General features: G+C 41.1%; 1 protein-coding gene across 1 annotated transcript in view; it reads right to left on the bottom strand.

The window, feature by feature from the left end:
- Positions 1 to 17,425, bottom strand: part of Toy (paired box 6 protein twin of eyeless) — a 67,459-nt gene that overhangs the window by 4,515 nt on the left and 45,519 nt on the right. Inside the window, exons 7-8 of the mRNA XM_076323072.1 lie at positions 4,619 to 4,845; positions 2,757 to 3,013 (exon numbers count right to left, since the gene is read on the bottom strand). Coding sequence (XP_076179187.1) covers positions 2,757 to 3,013; positions 4,619 to 4,845 — 484 coding nt within the window. The remainder of the gene's footprint in view (positions 1 to 2,756; positions 3,014 to 4,618; positions 4,846 to 17,425) is intronic.

The raw sequence follows: 17,425 nt of genomic DNA, 5'->3' as shown, positions 1-17,425 counted from the left end.
TTTCTTCGATATCACGAACGATTCCGACGATACACGCGTGTAATTCGATTAAAAGAAATCCATCGTGTAGAGAGAACACTCGTGCATCGAAAAAAAAAAATAGAAAAAAACAAAGAGGGAACAAGTACGTCGTTACGAAAGCGCGCGAAATTTATTTCAGATTTTCCGCGTCAATCGTGGATTTCAGACGCGGCTACGCCGAGACAAACTTCCTTGCGCCCATTAAACGTATTTCCACTTGTGTCGTTTGCCACGGTAACTACATAGTTCTCGCGACGACAACTACGACGACGACGACGACGACGACGACGACGACGACGAGGAGGCGCGTGTGTTTTCCTTTTTCATCGTCTGGCCGTGTAGCGGCGCGCTTCGAATCCTCGAGTGTGTGTAATCAACCGGGAGTTTCAATGGTACAGAACCGAGTACTTTAACGTTTGATCGCGTGGCTGTGTTCTTCACCGACGACACGCGTCGAGAAGCGTCGCCGTGCACACCACGCGAATCGAAATTCACCACCGCTTCGCCCCTCGCCCGCATCCGCACCGGCTATTTAACGCGAACGCGATCCCCGTATCGCGGAAACTTGCGAGAATAAAAGTATAAAAAAAAAAAAGAAGAAAAAGAAGAAGTGGAGGGAAACGAAGAAGCGACGCTCTTAAAACTTTCAACGAGCGAAGTATCACTTTTTAAAGTGGCCGGCTGTAAAAAGCAAAACGAACTCGATAACGATCCGAGATTCGTTGAATGTTATCTTCCTACGAATCTCTAGCATCTGCAGATTAAATTTGTCAATTTAATCTATTTTTAATCGAACAATAGTCGACATTCTCAAATTTGTACGAATGTTGGAAAATAAATATAGAATTTCGTTAGAAAATGAAATATTTATCTGTATACGATATTTGTTTCTCGAGTACACCAGTATCTCTGAAATTTCTTTTTGTCTATTCAACGTTTGGTGGTCCTTAAGTGGATCGTAGTTTCTTCCAAAAATTGCAAATGGAATAGGAACGAATTATCGTACTCGTTATAATAAATGGGTATTCAGTGGAAAATTAATTGAAATTCACTGAAATATCTAGAAATGTAACAATAGATGAGAAATAACTATTTGGTACTTCATAACGTCTATATAAGAGGAACATAAATTCGTCGCGGTATTGCAATTGTATGCGTTTTGAGGTTAGGAAGATATTTCGCGTACAGGTGGCGCTTTCGTCATTTCCCAATGAGTGCAACTCCTCTCGAATTGAGACAAATGTTTCTACAAATTTCCAACACGTACGGTGTTATCGAGAGAACGAACCGGATCGTGAAATGTAAAATAATGTTTGCAGAACAGGTAACACCGTCGTGCACGAGACACATTACATATTTACCAACAATGGAATGGAATTACGTACTTGGAAATTTTTGGAAATATCATCGAAACGCGGAGCTCACCGGAACTCGGAAACAAGGCGAAATTGAATAGGTGTTTCCATCGAAATGTTTTGTTGTTCACAAGTGTTGAATCCGTTGCTAAAGTGACTCTCACAAATTGTATTACACTCGGTATAGTTTAACCATCGTCCGTAAAAATGCGGATAACGAGCCAAGAAACAGCTGTCCGTTTAAATCGGATCTAATTGGCACGACACCTTCGTACGGTTTCGAGAAGAGCGTGTAAAGTCTTTTTCACACCGTTGCTCTTTTACGCGAATTTTTGTTTTCAACCGGTGAAATTACCAGACATCCTCAAAAAAAAAAAAAAGCATCCGTTTGAAATTTAATTTTAAACTTTAAATCAGTGTTTCGCGAACTATATTTCCGAGAAACTCTGGCGTTTCGCAACAAAAAAAAAGAAAAAAATCGAGAAACAAAGTTTGAAAAATGTTGGCTCGAGTACAGTTGTACTTACGTGAACACCTTGACAAATTGTGCGCGAATTTTCCCACTACAGTTGAATCAAAGGTTGAAACGACACAAAGATAGAATTTGAAAGACTGTACGAAACAATTTTTAGTAATCTTTTTACTAAATCTCCGTAACATTATTAGTTTCCAGACAAATATTTTTTCCAATAGATGAATATACCGGAGAAGCTCGAGAGATAACACTAGTTTACCTAAAATATTGTAAAAAAGTTTATCTCTCTCCAAACCCTCAGCTTAAAAACACTCGAGGAAAGAACCGTTGAAATATAAACGCAATTTCTAACCTCAAAACCCTTTTAAAAATAACTATTACAGGATTTAATTCCCATCCTTTTCTTACTCTAATTTTTCATAGAATTCTACCCAAAAGAAGTATATATTTATCAAAGAGTTTGCGTTAAACTTCGACAAATCATCCCAACTTTATCAAAAATATCCAAATTTTGACCAAAGAAAGCCACCTAAAATGCTTAATCCTCTGCTTGAAAACGACCCGAAAAGTGTATACGCTCCAATTGGAAAATTTTCAAAAGAATCACCACCAATGAAAAGTAATTTCGTTCGATGTCTCGTTATTTGACGTTGTTAATATTTTCAACGAGGAGAATGAATAGTTTTCGTTCTCGTTCGTGCGAGAGAATCCGTCGAACCGTTTAAAGGAGCATCGAGCGATAAAGAGGCCCAAGTCGACGCCGTTTCGACATCCCCTCTCGGTGTTCCCTCTCGGCGTCGATACGCCGCGCGACCTTGATTAGCGGTGCGGCAAAGTGGGTACCCCGGTTGACGGCCTTGAAGATTCAACAAGAACAAACAAACGATCCTCGAGCGGAAACTCACCGGTCGCGGTCGAGGTCGTTGGCTGGTAGGGCGCACCACCTGGTCCTGCAGGCTGTCCTCCGGGTGTGGTGGGGGTACCGCCATGGGAGGTCGGTATACCACGATGGGGTTGCGAGTGCGCGGCGGTGCTGTGCGCGTGGGAGTAAGACTGCGTCAGCGAGTGAAGAGGCTCGTGGAACACGTACGCCGGATATCCCTCGGCGCGTTGCTGAAGACAGCTTCCACCCATTGACCCGCCCAAGCTGCTTGACATCGAGCTGCGAGGAGAAAACGGATCCGCGTCAGAGGGAATCCTCGGCCCGAGTAACGGACGGAGTAGGGGACACCAATCTCTGCTGATTCCGCGCGATCTCGGAAGGACTTCCGCTGAACGCGACTTGTCCACGCGAAAGAGAAATCGACGAGGAATCCTTTTCTACGGGATTCCACATCGTCGAGCCCCTTACGCGTTAATTATCCCTGTACCGCGTGGTCTAGCGCGAGCGCAACCTCGCGCCATATTCCATTATCGGTGAGATTTTACGAGCGCTCGACTGGAACTTATTGTATTTAGCGATAGGAGCGAAACAGCGGTTCGTTAATCCGTAAAGTATTGTACAAATTCGAACTTTGGGAGAGAAATTTACTTTTTTGTAATGTTTCAGCGTTCGTGACACCTGCGCGCGGTTTGAGGTGTATATCGATAGAGAAGACAGGATTTTTGACGATACGTTTGTAGACAGACTGGAAAATTATACACGGTGGAAGAATGTATCGCGAGGTTAAATTATAGATATGGTAACGTAATATAAGTTGTAAAAGCGACAACTATAAATTCCTACGCACCGACTGTGAACAATTGATTCGATGCCCGCGATATCTATTATTCATCGCGGCGACAATGTAAGTCAAATTCAATTGTAACACCGTCACCCTCGAAATCCTCGAACAATGAATCGCGCACGTATACCGTAAAACTTTTTCGGGTGGGCGATATTCGTTAGTATGCTGCGTTATTACGTTACGCGTAAATAAAAAAAACGGTTCAACCGGAAACGAAATTTGGGCACGGGGTTGCTTTGAAATTTTACGGGAAGGTATGCATAACTTTTGTCCGAAACGTTTCTTTTTTAAGCTTGGCTACTATTATAATCTCGACATAACTTATGTACAATTATAATCCCGATGTAATTTGGGCATAATAGGTTGTTCAATAAGTTTTGTAGTTCGATAAAATTTATCGAGCAATCTAGTACTATACTACCCAATAAGTTTTATCGAACGACTTATTAAACAACCTAGTACAATCTCGACGTTGCTTGGGTACAACAATTATATAATCTCAATGTAACTTGGCTATAACCACAATCTCGAGTACAACTATGATTTTGACGTAACTTTACAGCTATAATCTCGACAAAATTTGTGCATAATTATAATCTCAATACAACTTGGCTACAACAATTATATAATCTCAATGTAACTTGTCTATAACCACAATCTCGAATACAACTATAATTTTGATGCAACTTGGTTACAGCTACAATTTCGACACAACTTGTGCACAATTATAATCTCAATACAACTTGGCTACAACAATTATATAATCTCAATGTAACTTGAATACAATCACAATCTCGAGTACAACTATGATCTCGAGGTAACTTGGTTACAGCTATAATTTCGACAAAATTTGTGCACAATTATAATCCCGATACAACTTGGCTACAACAATTATATAATCTCAATGTAACTTGTATACAATCACAATCTCGAGTACAATTATGATTTTGACGTAACTTGAACACAACTCTACCGAATATCGAATACTCGAATACTTTCTCCATAGAATCGAAGCAATGGTATCTATAAGAACGATTTACCTGTAAGTGTCTGGCATCGTAGCGATCGGCTGCGGTATCGACGAGTACATGGCGTTGAATCCGGCGTTTAAAGGTAACCGTGGGGTGGCAGGGGTTGCCGCCGGGGGTGCGGTGCTGCCACTGCCCCCGCCGCTGCCACCGCCGACTACCTGATCGACGGCTGCTCTCCTTTGGTTCCGTAATTTCTCCTCTCGACGCCACTTCGCCCTCCGATTACTGAACCACACCTGCAACCGACGCAATGACGGTGCTTTTGTCACGATAAGGGCGTCACTCCGCGCGATGTATTCGCATTATCCGCACCTATCCATCCTCGCACTCTCGCGCGTTCATTCTCCTTTCCACTCGTGCTCGCTCTTTCATTCTCCTCCTCTACCCCTCCCATTCTCTCTTCCTCAACCCCTTTTCACCTCTCCTTCTTCCTCGTTCGTTCGTTCGTTCGTTCGTCGTTTCTACCCCACCATTTCTCTTTTCCGCGTACACGTAAACATACACGCACACACACACACACTCTTTTCACTCTATTCTCGTCCAACCACGCAACAGCGTGAAATCTAGAGTATGTACTTTTTCTACCCCCAGGAAAATCCACGCAGCCGAGTTTGCACGAGACTCTCCCGCAGTTTGTTAATTGCGATTGAGCAGTTGTCGGCCGGGAAATTGAGTTACTCTAGCTGTATTCCCTCTACTCTCGTTTCATAGATTCTCTTTTTCCATCCCCCCGCTTGTTTTCCACCTCGTCCGCGAGTCCCGATGGCGTTTCCACGCGTCGCCTTTCGACCAATGATTTCTCCGCACGAAGAGAGATGTCAGTCGCGATGGGTCGGCGTCGCGGTTTCGCTTCGAGGAACACTACGGAATCTATCGCGCCGGGACGCTCGAACGATGTTGTCGCCGCGACGTTTCGAGCTTCGAGAACGAAACGCTTCGACGATTTATTCCTCTTCACGATTCGCGCGCGAATGGGTTCGCGTTTGTTAACGTTGCGTGCGGTAGACGTTTTCGCAGGCACGAGACACGTGTACAGAGAACGCCTATAGGCGTTCTACGCACACGGTGCACCGATGTTGAACCGTGAGCAATTTTGTCGCTCGGAAATAGAAGAATCGACGAAATTGAGAATCTTTTATTAAATTATGAATTAAATTATGAATTAAATAATGATTAAATTATGAATTAACCCTTTGAACTCGAGAGGAAACCCTCGGTTACTATAAAATTCAATGTACTTCTTCCAATTGGGGAAAATGTCACTTGAAATTGAAATTGGATATTAGGTATTACACTCTTTTAAGATGTAAACATGTGTATGTCAAGTATCGAAATGAAAATATTCCATTGCATATTAATTTTACGATTTGATAGATTTCATCGAAGCGCCAGTTTCAGGTAACAAAAACCCTTCGAGTGTAAAGGGTTAAAGAATTTTTACAGGCGTTCTCCGCACAAGGTGCACCAATGTTGAACCGTGAGCAACTTTGTCGCTCGGGAATAAAAGAATCGACGAAATTGAGAATCTTTTATTAAATTATGAATTAAATTATGAATTAAATAATGATTAAATTATGAATTAACCCTTTGAACTCGAGAGGAAACCCTCGGTTACTATAAAATTCAATGTACTTCTTCCAATTGGGGAAAATATTGTCACTTGAAATTGAAATTGGAAATTAGGCATTACACTCTTTTAAGATGTAAACATGTGTATGTCAAGTATCGAAATGAAAATATTCCATTGCATATTAATTTTGCTATTTGATAGATTTCATCGAGGCGCCAGTTTCAGGTAACAAAAACCCTTCGAGTGTAAAGGGTTAAAGAATTTTTACAGGCGTTCTCCGCACACGGTGCACTGATGAACCGTGAGCAATTTTGAGGCTTGGAAATGGAAGAATCGGCGAAATTGAGATTCTTTTATTAAATTATTAATTAAAAAATGACATTTGAAAATAATTATTCTCTGAAACGAAATGTATCCGTCTTGTAACAGCGTAACAATTTTAATATTTAAGAACAGTTCTATTTCTATCGTTATTCACGATATTGGAGCAATTACTCAAGATTTTGTTTGTACGTTAAACCCAGAGAAAATTATCAATCAACTTACAATAGGAGAAATATTGCTCGAAGACGTTAAACGTGTTTCTTATGCCTGTTGAAGCAAATAAATCTCGATACTTTTACGCAGAGTGCAAATTTGAGAAAATGTATAGGAGAAAAGCTAGAAGAAATTTATCGAGACGATTTGAACTCCTGAAAATTAAGAATAAAGGTAATTCTTTAAAAATTAATGTCCAAAAATGAGTCTACCGTGCGACAAGTTTATGAATGAATCGTAAGCTTTGTTCGAGACTTCGAAAATCGTATTTGAATAATTAACCAGTCGCTCTGGCAGCGCTGCGTTCAACGAATCATAGTCGTTTCAATTTTATCTACGGTCCGAACGAACACGAGCGAAATTACGAAAATAAAAGGCGAGTTACGCTTACGGTCGATTTGCCGACCCTCTTCGGTAAAATCTAATTTAATATAACGCGGTCGCGGGTAAAAATTCTCGTTCTTGCGGGACGAACATTCGATTTGAAACTTTAATTCGTACTAAATTAAATTTTCTGAAAGGGGTCGGTAAAACCACCGAAACATAATTTGCCGGTTTCCTTTTCCCCCTCGTTCGTTCCAGCCAGAAATAAAGTTCCGGCGACCGTGATTCGTTTCAATTCGAAAAATTGTTCCGCCAAGGGACGAAAGAGAAATACAAAACGATCGATCCCGACCGAATCGTGTGAGCACACCTAAGCCGAAAACTACCGAAACGCCACCAATAAGTTTCTCCCGAAGATTTCTCGCGCGAACGCCCGGAATGTTGCCCTCGCCGTAATAACCCTGTAACCTCGAACAGCAAACCGGGGCTTAAGTTCTTTGTCGCGCCTCCATGGATTTCCTGATTTCGAAGATACCTCGCCCGCGATAAGAGGATTCTTTCTCCCTTCGATACGTCGATCTATCCCTCCTCCCTCGATCCACTCGTCGCCCAAACAACTACAGATTACGTTGTAATTTTTCCTTCCATACAGATTTATCTCGATGAAAATTTCCGTAAACCCGAGAATCCCTATCGTCTGGTAATTCGACAAAAATCGATTGTTTTTTACGTATAGATTCATCGTTACACAACTATGTTCGATACGAGCGAAGGATGATCGAGAAGTGCAAAGTTTGGACATACGTAATGTTTGTACGATGTGGTTTGGTTTGTATTATAAGAATTATGGACGTAATAATTAATTGTACATGCAGAGTCACCTCGATTAAAGTTTTCGTAAACCCGAGAATCCCCATCGTCTCATAATTTGACAAAAATCGATTGTTTTTTACGTATAGATTCATCGTTACACAACTATGTTCGATACGAGCGAAGGATGATCAAAAAATGCAAAGTTTGGACATACGTAATGTTTGTACAAACCGATTTGGTTTGTATTATAAGAATTATGGACGTAACAATTACTTGTACATGCAGAGTCACCTCGATTAAAGTCTTCGTAAACCCGAGAATCCCCATCGTCTCATAATTTGACAAAAATCGATTGTTTTTTACGTATAGATTCATCGTTACACAACTATGTTCGATACGAGTGAAGGATGATCCAAAAATGCAAAGTTTGGACATACGTAATGTTTGTACAATCCGATTTGGTTTGTATTATAAGAATTATGGACGTAACAATTACTTGTACATGCAGAGTCACCTCGATTAAAGTTTTCTCAAGAACTCCGATCATCTTGTAATCCAACGAATGTCGATCGAAAAGCGGAAGATTGTACAAATGTATGCACGCTGTGATTCACAGGTTCGTATTATAGGAGTTACTGATGTAACAATTATTTGTACGTACAGATTTACCTCGATGTAAATTCCGATCGTCTCGTAATCCAACAAAAGTCGATTGTTTTAGGCGTGTAGGTTCAACGTTACGCAACTGTTCACTACACGGCTGGACTATAATTGAAAATCGTGAATTTGTACTACTTGTACGATTTCGTTGTATCGTAAGAGCTACGGATGTGACAATTTTTTGAATAATCGGTCGTACAACCGTCGATGAAAAGTTTAACGATAATTGTAAGTGTGTGCGCGAGGGTGTTGTACAACGTATCGTGTAGTACAACGTGGTCGTATTGGCAATGACATGTTATCCAACATGGTTACGTCATACGGAAGGTTGTACAATAACTCTTACGCACTTTACAATTATCTTTCAAATTATTCGTATCGACCAAAATTGTATAACTTCGTTATATAATCGCGATCGAGGTTAGATTAACAACAGATTGTATTCCTACCTCGCCTTTGTATACTTACGTATACTTACATTTCTTATTGTGCATTTATTTGTTTGAAATTATTTTGACCGAATGCTTAGTTTCTTTTCGTACACAACCCTGGTACAATAAATATGTACTATATTATTACTATTATTATTTGTATTACCTATTTCTATTTTTAATTCTATATATAAACAAAATATTAATTATACATATATATCAGTATTTTTAATTCCAAGTAAATTTATTTAGGAAAAAGAGCTTAATTTAGACCGATCACCTTCAGATCTTTGTGTACCTATCAAGATTAAGAAATATGAACTTCTATCGTTACATAGAGAATATTAAAAACATGATCGTTAGAAATATAAAAATTATGGTAATTAGGAATACAAGAACACTGTCAATTTATACTTGCACCTTTTAAACACGTACGTTTCATTCTTCGTTTTACCAGCGATACATCCGTGGAAGATTCCAAATCGAGATCGAAACTTTCGTAAGTTATTATTAATATTCGAATATATTCCGTTACTATTTGTATTATAATTTTACTGAAACTTACTTTAACTTACGTCTTGGATATCGTATTCTTAATGGATATCGTTATACTCTCGGCCAATAAATATCTACCTATCCGTGACTAATCGTTCTACTTGGTCGCGCGAACTCATCGTATGATAAATCGTTGCGTTCGCGGCCCCCATTAGACTCATTTGCGGACGAAAAAACGCGGATCTCGTACTCCCGTTTCGCGGAACGTGCCACGGTGCTTTCATTAATAACCGACAATCGCCACGTCGGCCGTTTCGTTCGTTATGAACAACGCTCCTCGACGTTCGCGCGATAATGAGAACAACCGTAGAAAAATTCGGTGCCCGACAAACGGTGAAACATTTTCAATTAATCGGCCTCGAAAATTCAGAAATCGTTGGACAAAGTATTCAGATCAACGTCTTCTCTACCGGTGGATGAAATTATTTTACAAGACTTATCGGAACGAAGATCGAGAATTTCTTATTAGAAATATTATTACTTCAAACATTAGACTGAATAGAGAATACTATTTTTTTTGGTAGTTTTTAGGATATCATTTGGGAGTATTATTTTTTATGACACTCATCGGAGGATGAAATAAAAATTTCTCTACGAATATTACTTTCGATGGGATTTACAAAGCGACTGAAGCGATTGGTATGCATTTTAGGGTGGAAGTATCTCCAATAGGACCAACTTCAACAAATCACCTTATCTCAACTTGTAAGATAAGTTGAGGTCACAAAGTGTAACATGCTCCTCGACAAATACGAAATAAAACTCACTTTGAAGGATACAGGAGCGATCAAATTATTACGAACGAGTTACTATACGAAGTTCGGTTAAGAATGAAGTTTTGCGATAAAAAGAATATATGCAAGACAAAATTGGTCATGTCACCTTTCTCATCTATAATTGCCCGAACACGTCTCTATTTGCTTTCGATATTTTGTCGATTTTTTTCTATTTCTCGATCGTGATGCCATATGGATATAAGAGCATGGATATAGATGCAAAGAGCAATGCCACAAAATATTATTACAAACGCTCTAAAATATATCTTTTGAAAAACCAAAGTATAATTTCAACAGTATTTTCAATCCAATTCTTCGTCACACTTCCAATTTCAAGTTTCAAACTTCCAATTTCAAATTTCAAACTTCCAATTTCAAGTTTCAAACTTCCAATGTCAAATTTCAAACTGTTCACAAGTAATAATAATAGAACCCGAAGAAACAAAGATCGTCGATCGAAAAACAATACTTAAACCTCGTCACTAACGACCAAGAAAATGCAACGTTGATCTACACTACAAATAAAAAAGAAAAACGATCGTCGATCGTTAAAAGAAAAATCCAATGGGAACCATGCGCACGAGAGAAGAACAAACGAAGCGTTGCATTGTTTCCCGCCCGATTTTAATTCGCGCGCGCTCACTCGTTCGCACGTTCGCTCGTTCGAGGAACGGTTGCGCGAGCCGGTTTCGTGCGAGGTAATATTTTATCGCCGATCGGGCGAATATATTCGAGAGATTATTTCTCGTCCACGGGCGCAACTTGATCTTGAACAACCGCAACGCGCCCGACGGCCTCCAAATCGAATCAAAAAATAAATTTCATCTCGCCGGGGCGACGCGACGCGGCAAATCGCGTTCTAGCGCCCCACCGGGCGAATATCCACCCATTCGCCCCGCAGCGAGCTCCTTTCGCCCAATACCGTCGTTCCTCGTAAACTCGTCCTACCGCGTCCCGAAAACTCGTTTGAATCGATCCATTCGGAATTCCACGAACCGGCTACACTCCCGTCCCTCTCCGGCGGACGTACCATCTACTTTGATTGGCAATGTTTAGAAGATGGCGTCGCACGCGAATTTTAAGAAGATCGTGTCCCCCGTACCACCTATACATCCTCCCCGCCCCTCAGTTCGGTCTCTCTCCTTTGGAAACTTCGGTACCCGATCTTCGACGAGGGTCGCTCGACTCTCCGAACTCGAGGCATCGGGGGGAAGAACTTTGTTTTTCGTTTTTATATTTTTCGCTTTTTCTTCTTCTTTTTTTCTTTTTTTTTTTGTTTCTGTTTTTGCTCCGTCTCGATCCTCTCGGTTTACGTATTTGCGAGTGGAGTTTTGTTTGTTTTCTTGTTTTTTTTTTTGAATCTTGTAGCGGTGCAATGAATTTCCAAATTGGGGAGAGAGCGAATGTAACGTGGCTAGATTAAGGAAATTAATTGGAATCTTTTATGTGAGTTACGGTACGTGAAAGTTTTCTGTGTTTATTGTGTAGACACTGTTGTTTGGATATTTTATGATTTGGAATATGTGGGTGCGTAGTTTTCTTGATGGAATTTTCTTTCACAATGATCACAGTTAATTCCGATTGATAAGGACTGCTTGGGATATCGTAAGGATGCGTGTATTCGATAGTTTATCATTCGGTAAGTTTTGTATGAAAATGGAGTCCGATCCAACTTGGAGAGGAACTCGATAATGTAGTTTATTCCAGACTGAATTTAGTCGCTAAGAAACACGTTTTTCAGAGTGTCCAATTCTTTTTGTAACGTTGTTGCACTTTTCAGACTTTTAGATTAAAGAGAAACTTGTTTGGAATTTGAGGGAAACGAGTGAAAACTGGAGAGACCTCTTGTACATCGTTGTTATCTTAAAAGTTTCTTTTCGACAATAAAAAGTGAGAAAGAAATTATTCGAACAATTTATTGTAATTAACATATCACACTTTACTTAAAAAATTGTCCAATAACCTCGTGAAAATGTATCTTCTTCTAATTTATCAAAAGTATTTTCCAAATTCTGTGATTCCAGAATAATGCAGAATTCGATTTAAAAATATCGACGATTTTAATAATTATAAGACAGAAACTGTTTGAACTCGTTTCGTGTTATACCTACTGTGGATCAACAGCGACAGAAAATACGTTTTCGTTGGCATACTTCTTATCCCGGTCTTAGAAAGAATACTTTCGAGACTCTGGGACTTACGAAAGATGCTTCTACGATACAAAGGAAACAACTGTACACTCGAGACTCTACAGATCAAGAAAGATGCTTTCGGAATTTAAGAGAGACTAAGAATTGGAATTGAAAACAAGAAAATTTCTCTATATTCCGTTGATATTTTACAATTGGGAGATACTTTCTCTAAAAGCGTATCTTGTCGTTAAAAGGTGTTCTTAAAATAGGTAAGAAAAATTCACGAAACACATCCTTAGTGTTTAAGCGGAATAATTGAAAAAAGAACAATTCGTTTAGGCTTCTCTGGGCTCTATAGTGCATACGTACACCAACTACGAAGGGGTGCGCTGTTTAAACCTTCATTTAGTCTTTGAGAAATTAAAATATATACCGAAACATTTTCGAGACACTGTTCATCGAGAAAGAGCACTCTACCGTTTAAGAAAGATAACTAAAAACGATGAAAACTTCTTCGAAACCTTTTCTAAACGAACTACAGACTGGACAAAAAAGTAACTACTATTCGTAATAAATATTTTCCTTTGGAATGTTACTTATTTTCAAGTCACCGTGGGAAGACGATTTAAAAATTTTAATTCAAACAGTTACAAGAAAATCTTTTGTTTCCTCAAAATACTCTGTCTCAATCTTCCAAGATCACTCCTCCTGAGACTCGAGGATCGAGTTAAGACGTCTCTAAAATTTACCACGTTCACCTAACCCAGACCCAAATTTATCTTGTGTCCGATTTTCGTAAAATTAAAGTTAAAATATTTTCTCAATAAAAATCTTCTACTAATTCGATAGACATCCTTATACATCGTACAATCAATACAGCGTTCTCGATTGGTGTACAAATCATAGTGTACCCCATACTAGTCTTTAAATTTCAAAAAAATTAAAGACAATTTCTTGTTTGCATATCCTCGTTACGTAATTGAACGAAAAACACGTTTCGAAAAGATGGAACACCCAGCTGGATCTACGTACCCTGCTGGCCAAAAGTTTAGAATTAGTGTACTCTTTATTATAGTCTCTAGCTCAATTACTGTAATGTGACTCCAATAGTTTTGTTATTTCAATCCACGGCCAGTAATATCGATACGCACGGTGAACAAATAATTTTCCATCGATATCCTTCGAGGAGTACAACTCTGTATAATTCAAATGGAGCATTCTCCAAGTGTTACGACCCCAAAATCTGTTTACCAGTAAGTTACATACACAATGGACAACGCATGGCGGTCACCATGTCGAGAAGAACGACCAAAATCGTCCAGTCCTCTAACCTTCGCACCCAAGGAACTCAAGTGTGGTCGAGAAATAATTTTCCACCGATATCCTTCGAGGAGTACAACTTTGCATAATTCAAATGGAGTATTCTTCTACTATTACGATCCCAAAAACTGTTTACCAATGGACAATGCATGACGGTCACCGTGTCGAGAAGAAAAACCAAAATCGTCCTATCCTCTAACCTACGTACCCAAGAAACTCAAGTGTGGTCGAGAAATAATTTTCCATCGATATCCTTCGAGGAGTACAACTTTGCATAATTGAAATGGAGTATTCTTCTACTATTACGATCCCAAAAACTGTTTACCAATGGACAATGCATGGCGGTCACCGTGTCGAGAAGAAGCGAAATGGTTCCGTCCTCTAACCTAAATACCCAAGGCAAGCAACCGAGGAGGCTCCTTAGACGGAGCACCGTCCCGAGGAAATGCAAATGTCGCGTATATCGTTACGTATGGATCGGCCATCGCGCACATGGGGTATTCCCTCCGTCCGAGCGCCATAGATGATAATCGGGGCCGGCGATGTTGCGCGGCGTGGCGAAACTCGTGCGAGTATAACCAAGGTATAAGTGGAAAAGCGAGGAACAACCAATCAGAGGGCAACCTCCCTGGGGACGCGACGTTGCCATGGTTGCGTTCGAACCCTCTTAGGCCGTCTGCTGGATACCCTCGCGGCTCGCTCGGGGATATGCCCGGTGGTGCCGTGGCGTTTCGTAGCGGCGTGCACGCTGCGGCGAGTCCGCGCCGAGCCGAGCCGTGCCGCGCCGAGTACGCGCCGCGCCGCACCGCGCCACGCCATGTCCTGGCCACGCCACGCCACGCCACCGCGTTTCGCTCGCTTTGGCCCCCTACCACCCACCCGTCCATCCCTCCTCCACCTCCTCATCCCCCACTCGCGTTGCTCCTGCGTCTGTCTGCCCCTGTGCTCGTTCGTTCTCCTTCTTCCCTCTGTCTGTTGTTCGTTCGTCCGACGACGACGACGTCGACGACGACGACGACGACGATGGTCGAGTCCGGCGGTGGAACGATTCCTTTTACCCCCCTTTTGCCCTCTCTTTCCCTGTCTCGCTCCGTACACCCTTTCTCTTACTCTCTCTTAGTCTCTTAGTGTCTTTCTCTTGCTCTCTTCGGGTCCCCTTCTCTCTCTCTCTCTCTCTCACTCACTCTCTCTCTCTCTCTTTCTCCAGCTCGCTCAGTCACTCGTTCAATCTCTCTTTCGCTCTTGCTCTCTGCCTTTGCCTCTCGCACCGGCACTCCCGGTTTCCTGCACTTAGCAAGATCAATACCAGCCAACGAGGCTTGAAAACATGCGTCAACATGGTCTTGCACTGTTTGTACGTCCACATAACGCTCGGCGCCCGGTTACTACCACCGACGCGAAAGCCCGCCGGCCACTTCACCACCCCCTATCGTCGGGACCAGGTGAGGGAGGGCGGTTCGGGATAGCAAGAGGGTCGAACAGGGTGAGCCAGCGGCACCGCGGCGGCCAAACAATGTTCGATAAGGCTGCGTACATATTAGCTCGTATAACCGTACGTTGCCCACACCCTCCCCAACCCACTGGACGGCCAACGGTTCGAGCAACGATGTTATATTAATTAATTGCGATACATTGCGCGCCGCCGCGGCGAGCCGCGGACGCTCGGAGGATTTACGAGGGCCGCGAAGGGCGCGTCGACGTTGAAAGACAGTTCGGGGGAACGAACGGGTGGTCCCAGGAACTTTTGGTACCGCGTCGATGAATCTTTCTCGTTGAGCGCTCGCGACGTAGCGGGACACTCCAGCCACGCTCAAGAGCCGTGCAAAGCGATACCCTTGACCCTTTAACAGTTCGGTGAAAGCGACGAAGAACGGTCCACGAAATTCTTTCGCGTTCGAACTTTGTTGCAAGTATCGTGGACGCTCGACTATTACGTTTTAAGTGCATTCTCGTTGCTCGAACTTTACTGCTAGTATCGTAGAGGGTCGACTATTACGTTTTACGAGGATGTTTGTTGTTTGGTCGTTTCTGTTATCGAACATACGTAGTTCGAAGTTTGTTGCAAGTATCGTAGAGGGTCGACTGTTACGTTTGAAGGTATGTTTGTTGTTTGAAATTTGTTGCAAGTATCGTAGAGAGTTGACTGTTACGTTTGAAGGTATGTTTGTTGTTTGAAATTTTGAAATTTGTTGCAAGTATCGTAGAGGGTCGACTGTTACGTTTGAAGGTATGTTTGTCGTTTGAAATTTTGAAATTTGTTGCAAGTATCGTAGAGGATCGACTATTACGTTTGAAGGTATGTTTGTTTTTTGAAATTTGTTGCAAGTATCGTAGAGGGGCGACTATTACGTTTTCAGGGTACTTTTGTTGTTCGAAATTTGTTGCAAGTATCGTAGAGAATCGACTATTAAGTTTGAAGGTATGTTTGTTGTTTGAAATGTTGAAATTTGTTGCAAGTATCGTAGAGTATCGACTATTACGTTTTCAATGTACTTTTGTTGTTCGAAATTTGTTGCAAGTATCGTAGAGGATCGACTAAATATTTTACAAGTATTTTTGTATACATTGTTCGGTACTTTCTGTCGTTAAAAAAAAGTGTATTAAATAGCGTGGACTCCTATCGTGTTGGGCGTTTCCAAGTCGAGGCAAACTGTTAAAGGGTCAAGGGTGGAAACGTGTTTTCGTTAGTACGGGATCGCACTGCCCGATTTCTACACGAGGGTGAAATGGTACGCAATCGGAGCCAGGGATGATTCTTCGTATAAAAATAAATTGAACACGCCGAATACAATTTTTTCCGTGCGGAACTTCGTTTTCGAGAAAATGGAATTTGAAAATCGGTTCTATCGCTCCACGCACCCCGCTGTGAACCCCGTGTTTCGTGTATTCGCGATTAATGTATTTTGACGTCGCGATAGCGTTCGTTGACATTGCCGGTTAGCGAAACAGTAGCGACGAAAAACAAAGAACGATATTGCCGATATTTGCAGATGCGACGAAAAAGAGTTTTCCACGATATACTTTCTATGGAATATTATTAATCTCTACCGGAGTCCGTAATGCAAAGAGTTCTTTTTTTTTTTTTACTACACGAGGAATATTACTTTTATTCATTTTTATACGAGGTATCGCCATCTGTCCTGTTGTACCACTCGTTCCGACTCTGTATAGTACTCGAACAGTATACAGAATTGTCCCTGCACCGTTGACTCTCGACATTCGAGCGCACTATCGTTTCCACCCTCTATTATTTTCACGACCTCGCTATTCAGAGCTATTATAAAGGCCTTGTACAATTTTTAACTTCGATAACTTTAGATGTATGCACGATGAAAGTATGCGTTGATCGGCATTTAAAAGCTTTAATTCCTAGTGATATTTCTCGCATCGAGTTAATCACCTCGAGCAGAAAAAGTAACTATTTCCCTTGTGTCGTTTTTCATATTCTACTTTAATAAGAACTAAAAGTTATTACTAATAGTTCTTTTCTTATTTCGTTCAACGTTTTCACTCGATAGCATCTAAATTACAGTTAAAATACTATTATTAAACTTACCACTTAGTCTAACTGCATTCAGCCAAGCATAAAGTAACTTTGTACAATGAATTTCATTTAAGTGCAATTTAAATCAATTTTCATTTTCATTTCATCGTTGAAGCTACATTTGTGGCAAAGTTAATGGTCACAGCCGCTGTAT

This window comes from Ptiloglossa arizonensis, chromosome 11 (assembly GCF_051014685.1).
Source record: "Ptiloglossa arizonensis isolate GNS036 chromosome 11, iyPtiAriz1_principal, whole genome shotgun sequence".
In the NCBI taxonomy this organism is placed as follows: domain Eukaryota; kingdom Metazoa; phylum Arthropoda; class Insecta; order Hymenoptera; family Colletidae; genus Ptiloglossa; species Ptiloglossa arizonensis.
The sequence above is the reverse complement of the archived record's forward strand: the minus strand, read 5'-3'. Positions and strand labels throughout refer to the sequence as shown.